Here is a 7815-nt window from a genome sequence, read left to right as displayed (position 1 = left end):
ATATAAAATTTACAATGTTAATTAAGACAACTCTGCTAAATGGTATAATCTATTTCAACTGAAAAAAGAAAAAAAAGATGCTGCTACCTCAAAAAAGTATTTAGTCTTTATAACTTCTATAAAAGAAACCCTAATCTCCTATAATAATAGCATCAGCAAACATTGATTGAATTGGATGTACTTGATTCACTGACAACTGTCTAAATAAAAAGTGAATACTACACATAATCATCATCAGACATTAAGGGCACCAACAATATCATTCAAAATTTTTTATTCAGAAACTCTTACAAATATGAAAAACTTAAATTCCATGTCATTTAGTAAAGTTATGTAATCCAAAAATTATTACTAGACATTTTGACACCATCGAAGTCATTCAAAATAACATTTGATAAATCCTCTGAATACTCAAAAGATGCTCTAAAATATTGAACTTTAATTTTTTGCAAATTTAAAATTTTCAATTTGATCTCTAGCAAAGTTACTTTCAGAATGAGCAATCTGAATGATTCAATTTATAAAAAACTTTTGAACCAAGAATTGTGCAAGTCTGAGATCTTCAATTTGATCCCGTTTAGTGAAGTTACTTTTTGATACAATTCAAAATCATAACTGGACATCTTAACAATTTCAAGACAATCAAGAACAACCAGCATTTTACCGCTAACAAAATATGTGGCAGTTAATTTCTTTTTACGGTAAATTCAGGGAAAATGAAAAAAGAATCATTTGGTAAAGTTGCATGAGAAGCACAGATCTATGTGGGTTTTATCAGAGGAAACAGGCTGATAATGCAATTTCATTACCTCTCCAAGATATTATTGGAGATATCATTACAACCAAGGTTCAACATGTTCTTGAACTCTACAGAAATTCATTGATGAAAAATATGCTTCCCAATTTGACATAGAGAAATAATTTTCTACAGTTACATGTCAAGATCATTGGTTCTTGGCTTCCTGACAGAATCTCTTGGAGCCTCTCCAATTTTTTTCCACTCCCCTCCTCTTCGTTTTCGATTAGCAGTTCAAGACTGCCTTGGCATGGAGAGTAGCCTTCTCTAAATGCGTATTCTGTTGTTAGCAGAGTATACTTCCAGTTACGATCCTGAAGAGTATAAACACAAAGACTTGAGTTTCCAAGTAATCTGATCATAATGCAGATTGTCGAACAAGTAGTTGCTTCTCCTTGCTGGAGACACCACTATCCTGCATCCTGATACAGAACAAATGCAGTTGCATCAGTATCTGTTGGAACTCATTAATTGAAGCTCTCAGAGAGGAAAGATTTAAGTCATGTTGTTTCTTTACAACAATTCGGTCCAAATAATTTAGTTTTTTTTTCCACATTTACATAAAATCATTATTTTTTCTAGGCTACTATCCTATAATTTTATCCCCTAACTTTAATTTATTTAGCCTTGCACTGCTAAGTACTCGTGTTTAGAAACTTCATATTTCTCCTAAAACACTTGTCGTTTATGTAAAACGACAAAAAATTGAACTAGGACTGAATTATCACTAAAAATTTTACCAGATTTGAATTGCAACAAAGTCAATATATCAAGGTTAAAACTGTATTTTACCTTAAAGTTGCTTAAAACAAATTTAGAACAAAAAAATAAAGTGCCATGTAATGTGATCCATGCAACTGCCTTTGAGTGCTAAGTCAAAATTACAGGAGTTAGGTGCAAAATAACAAAGGATATGTTCCCTTGGATTATATGACCTACCAACTCCGAATGTATCTGCTGCTTAGGTGGTAGAACAACAATTGCCGAACCTCGATTCCCTGAAAGGCTGTGCTGCAAAGACTGTTGGTTCTCTGAAAAATCACTTCTTACCGAGCGGTAAAGTTCAGATCCAGAGTTAGTGGATGCCTCCGGAGTTCCCTTTCCTTTCCTCCAAATAGCTGATCTCATGGTGATCTGGTTTGTTCCGTCTGGAGCACTGGCATCTAACTAAAGGAATAAAATAAATTTTATAATATCACAAGGAAATCAGCTGATTGAAATAAGGAAAACACTACCTTCTGAAATAAATATAGTTAGGCACATAGAAAAAGTAAAAATATTACCATATATAGTGAGTTAATTTCTCGGGTTCGCTTATTCTTATTTTTCTAAATCATTTGGCAGAGAAGTTAGGTAATCTCCCGTGTTTTATCAAGTAAATATCTCTTTGAACAATAATACTTATCCATGATCTTCTTCCAAATAGTAAGGTCCGGTTTTCAGACTTTCTGTACAACAATAACCCTGAAGTCTAAAACTTCTATTAGATTCCTCACCCAAACCAAACTTTTCATACAATGAGGTCAAATCAATACGTAAGACCAGCTTAAATGAATCAGTCTCTCATCTGTAGTTCTCCAAAATGAAAGCAGAAAAACTTGAGAGCTATTATAATTATTACCCCAAATTGCTATTGCATTAAAAGTATTAGAAACTGGAACAGGATCGAAAAAAAAAAAATTATAAGATATAAGAAAGTTAAACTAAAGCATACATTAGCCAAGTCTTTAATCTGTACAACGATGATTGTGATATCATCTGTACGGTTTTCATGCTCCAACCATAACTTGTATGACTCTCCAACAACTGCACCACATGCATCCCGTGGATCTGGATATCTTGCCACCTATAAGATTAGTGCAAGGGGCAGCAATCTTAATACAATTTATAATCACAAAAGAAACAATTATTTATTTAGATCAACAACAGAACCTAAATTTGATCAACGAAGCAAACTTCTAGGAGTATCTATGCCTCACATGCTCCCATGAAGCAAGTCCAGATCGACTTAATAAAGGGATAAATGCATTTAAAGGTTCCAACCTTTTCCATTTTATTCAATTAGATGTCAAATCTTCTATTTCAAGAAAAAAGGTGAAAAATCTTTTTCAGTTTAATTCAATTAGATGTTCAATTAGGTGCCCAACCTTTAATTTTGAGCAATTAGATGAACAACGTTTCTAATTGTGTTTAACTCAATGTTCAATATTTATGATTGTATCTAATTGATTGTCTATACCAGTTACTGATAACAAATTCGGTGCCACATCCCATGCCACAATATTTACAAAAACTATATAAGTATATTAGAAAATGCTAAAACACTTAACTGGTGAAATGAACAAAAAGTACCATAAGATTAAACCAACCAAAAATTACAGCTCCTCCCTATCACTTTCATCATTCTGCATTTTCTTTTGATGGAAAAGTCGAAGTGATGACAGACACGATCATAATGACTATATTTTTTTTTTATTTTTTCAATCTTAAGATAATTATATTACTTTCATTGGTGCTTTTTTACATATTTTTCAACATGTCATGACTTTTGAAATTGACGTGGCATGTCAAGTTGCAGCAGATTTAATATCATTAATTGGTCGAGATCCTCAATTAAATTCAATCATAATAGTGGGCACCCAATTAAACACAAACAAAAATGTTAGACACCTATAATTAACCAAATTAAAAGGTTGGCAAGTTAATTGAACAAAATGAGACAGAATTTCTATTCACTCAAATCAATGAGAAAGGGTAAGTACCTAATTTAACCTTTAAAAGCGCATAGTCAAGAGCAAAAGTTCAAGAAACAACAGAAACAATAGCAAGTTCTCAATAGCCTGTGCAGTGGCTGGTTGCAATCTCACGTAATAGCATGCAACAACAATGGAAGGATAAAAAACCACAGGGTGACAACAGCATGGAGAACCATGACTGCCATCTTTTCATCAAAAGTGTTCCTGTCTCCTCTTCTTTATCATAAAAAAAAAAAGAACATTCTAAAGGATTAATATCAATCTGATGCATCTAATAGTTGTAGATTATGCAAGTGAAACAACTCATCTTTATTGTTTATGTTCTGAAACATATCTTTCACATGCAAGCAAGATACCAAACTTAGCAAAATCAAATGGGTGCAAGTCAAATAAAAACTAACAGATTTAACAGACAACTAATGGATGAATAATAATGAGGGCTGAGTTTTATAAGATTTGGACACAATGTATATCCCTCTTGTACCCAGTGAGATGGTCTGGTTACTAAATAATCAGTTATCCTAAAAATTTAAGCTTAGAGGAAAGAACCAACTTTAACTTTCAATTTAACAGTTTCACATTGTGAAACACAGTTAAGAACTCAAAACGTTTCAAGATTTCAATGCTCCACAGTGGTGAATTTAAGTGATTAAGTTACTCGGCACCGTGTAAATGATTTTCTCATCTAACATGTAGAGAACTGATAGAAGTATATCTAAAAGTAAATGTCATGTGCCAATTCCACTCCTCTGATGGAATTATAACTGAGTTAAATGCCGAATTAGTTTTTTTATTTGAAAAAAAAAAATTATTCACACAGCAAATAAATGCACAACAAGTGATGTGACATAATCTTAAGCAAGCAGTTGATTGGAATAAAACAACATGTGGCAGCATCATGGTTAGACTATAGTGAAGGGAAATGTTTAAATTTGACCATCTCGCTCCAAAAGTAAAATAAGATCGCCAATTAGATTAATAAGTGATTCACTAAGAAATGCTAAAAACATCTCATTATATACCAATGATACTTGCGGCTTCATATTTTTACATTTTAATGGACCTGCCCAACATTCTAAATGTACTACCAAATGCCATGCAAGGTAGACCCAAAAACTTGAACCTCCTAATCTTTAAAAGGAAAAAATCCAACCACCTAGGGGCATCTGAATTCACTGATATGCATCATCTTGAAAAAGGGAATCCATACTTACAAGTTCATTAATTGTAAGAAAAAAAAAGAATACTTGGATGCTGTTAGGTGTACAAACTATAGAGTTCTTTCAAAGTGAAATAGTAATCCCACATCAGCTACTAGCAGAGTTGCTCTTTTATAGACAACTTCTAAGATCAGCTGGCTGTGATAGAGACTGATTAAGGACAAAAAGGGTTTCAAAGAAAACTTAGAGAAGATCAGAGATCTCAGATCTCAGTATCGAAACCCAAACTCGTAATCTTATCCAACAATAACGATAGCAGACTGCATGTCCAACTAAGCTAGGATAGACTTTTATATGGCCACAAAATAAAATAACGAGAGGAAAAGAAAATTTAATAACAAAAAAGAACTTCTTAGTAGCAAATTAAGCTAGAAAATATAATGAGACCTATTTTGATAATATTTCTTGATGCTGTAATTCTTCCAGTTTAGTCTCTCCAATCTGCATGATCTGGTAACGTATTCTTTTGGGCATGAAATTTATCCTACCATGTATTCAGATACAAAGAATACGATAATTCAAGTACTGGAAACCCTGTATCTATACCATGTGCTCCGGTACTTTCACTATTCTATACATTGAATACAGGAACCACAATCTGGAGACAAAGTATTCAAGTTAGTTTTACTTATTCACAATCATGAAATTATGGGTATCCTGTAGAGCTGCCAATTGAATTCCATAAACTTTTTTGTAACCATGACTAAAAAGAAAGTCAGCTATTAAATCAAGTACTGAAATTGAAGCAATATTAAGATTTCAACGTACCATGTCAACAACAGCTTGGCTTGGAAGGAATTCAAAAACTCCATCACTTGCAACAACAAAGAACAAATGATTCGATGTGAGATTAAGAACCGTCACCTCTGGTTCAGCAGTGACACCAATATTCTCAGCCGTGCTATCTCCTACACTCCTTGTAAATGCAGTCCCGGGATACATCCCATTCTTCACCCACAACCTCGGAGGATCACTACCTTGACTCTCCTCATCTCCCCATGACTGAATATTAGGATCCTTTAGCCCTTCAACTTGATCTACGCTCAAAACCCGTGCGCCGCAGAGCTTGACTCTTTCATACTCATCTTTCCTAAACGGTGTCTGATCATAAGACATGTCATGAGCAAGAATTCTATTCCCTTCCTTCAAGGCAACAACAGCCCTTGAATCACCTACATTAGCAACATAAAGAACATCCCCAATAACAATAACTGTAATCGCAGTCGTCCCACTCATGCTATCATCAATCTCACTCTTATGCAGCTCGTCATTTGTCCTTAAAAATGCGGAACTATAAGCTTTCACGGGGTCAGCAATTAAATTGGGATCATTTGATAATATGTCAACCAGCCTATCCTTAACGAAATTTGAACACTGTGCACCAAACTGACCATGCCCATCAAAAACACCGAAGAAATGAATATCTGGATTACCTTGAAGCTGTGTTTTGATGCAGAAACTATCTTGATTTTCCTTGTCTGGCGACTCAGGGTAGTAACCACGATGTGATAAAACAGAGTACTCTAGCCTGAAGTCACGTGAAGGAACAGAAAGAGTCTCTAGCATTCTCTGAGTGATTAGGTATTTACCTCTCGCACTACTATAGGGACCAGCTTCTTCGTTCCCGCTGGAATAACCATCCGATGATGATGGGTAGCGACTGCAACACTTTCCATGAACACAACCCATGTCGCAGAAAAGGGAAAATGAGCAAAAATGCAAGTGGTTAATTGCAGGCCAGGCGTTTGATAAAAGCTCTAACAGGAAAACTCAAAACAATCAGCACCAGAAGCTTCGCGGAATGGAGAGAATGGAGAAATAGGTACGTGTTAAATCCAACATTGCGGCCATTGAACTCGTAGCTGTTCGCAACAAATGGGTTTCAGAAGCAGAAATTTAGAACCTCAGAACAGACAAAAGGGATGAAGATTAACAAAATCCAGAAAGCAAAAGAAGTCCAGCGCCTGTTTATATAGAGAATTAAGGTTCTGAGATGAAGAGAATCATCGTGTGGGTTTCACTTTCGCTCGAGAGAGAAAGGGAGAAAGAGAGGAAGGTATTCCATGAGAAATTCCGGAAGATAGGAATAATCCACGAAGAAGAAAGAAAGAGAGACAGATGGAAAGAAAGAAAGTAAACTCCAAATCAGACGCCCAAAAGAAAAATCAGGACATTTATGATCTGATCAAGGAAACTCAGAAAGAGAAAGCGTGTGTTTTCGGGATGTTCCCGGAGGAACGTGAGAACTTTTTCGGGTAGGAGACAGGATAATCAGAGGAGTGAAGAAGAAAGCGAGAATGGGAAAAGATTGAAGAAAAGGGAAAAGAAAACCCTAAAACAAAACAGGGAAATGGGGTTTAGGGAGAGAGATTCGATGAGTGCATGGGTGGGTTTGTGTGTGCAGAGAAGAAAAGCTCATGTTCCAAGAAAAACAGACGTATGACACAACACACAGTAAAGTGACTTCGCCATTTTTCTTTAACCAAGCCCAAACTCTTTTTCTCCATCTTTCCCTTTCATTTCATGCTGGCCTTAATTTTTAAAATTATTTTTATATTTCATTATTAATTCTTCAAAAACCGAAAGTAGTTAAAAAAAATTATGATAAATTAGAGATAGTGTAATAATCAAATTAGCTCGTATCAGTAGATTTAATTACACGAATTCATATAAATATTTATATAAAAATTAATTATTCTGAATATTCGCCAACAAAGTTTGTAAATTTTACTGAGAGTAAATCAATTATTTTTATTTATAATAATAATAATACTAAGTTGAGTGAATTAAATTTTTTTTTATTAAAAATAAACTTAAATTTGAAAAAAAAAGAAATGATTATACAATTATTTAACAATGATTATGGATATGGGTCATTATTTTTATATGGTTATCAAATATTTTACAACTTTTCTTTACCCATTAAAATTCATAGAATAATTAGCTACACATGATTATTATTTTAATAAAATTTTAGAAAAAAAAAAAAAGATGAGAGTTGGTACCTTTTTTTTTTTTTGAGATTCCCCTAGCATAACCTTCT

At 34.0% G+C, this 7815-nt stretch overlaps 1 protein-coding gene across 2 annotated transcripts; it reads right to left on the bottom strand.

Annotated features, from left to right (window-relative positions):
- Positions 1-765: 765 nt before the first annotated feature.
- On the bottom strand, positions 766-7249 carry LOC110819921 (Protein phosphatase 2C family protein). 2 transcript variants are annotated; one of them, XM_022049267.2, is made up of 4 exons: positions 5541-7244; positions 2511-2642; positions 1736-1963; positions 766-1218 (listed from the first exon to the last, which is right to left on the bottom strand). In XM_022049267.2, the coding sequence occupies exons 1-4, from the start codon at positions 6459-6461 to the stop codon at positions 1207-1209; spliced, it is 1293 nt and encodes a 430-aa protein (XP_021904959.2). In that variant the 5' UTR covers positions 6462-7244; the 3' UTR covers positions 766-1206. The 2 variants fall into 2 exon arrangements, with proteins under 2 accessions (XP_021904959.2, XP_088072591.1); XM_088216465.1 differs by lacking the exon at positions 766-1218 and having other exon boundaries at positions 1896-1959; positions 5541-7249.
- Positions 7250-7815: the final 566 nt, after the last annotated feature.

Source organism: Carica papaya, chromosome 3 (genome assembly GCF_054855325.1).
Source record: "Carica papaya isolate Zhongbai chromosome 3, ASM5485532v1, whole genome shotgun sequence".
Lineage (NCBI taxonomy): Eukaryota > Viridiplantae > Streptophyta > Magnoliopsida > Brassicales > Caricaceae > Carica > Carica papaya.
This window is presented reverse-complemented; position numbering and strand designations above follow the sequence as displayed.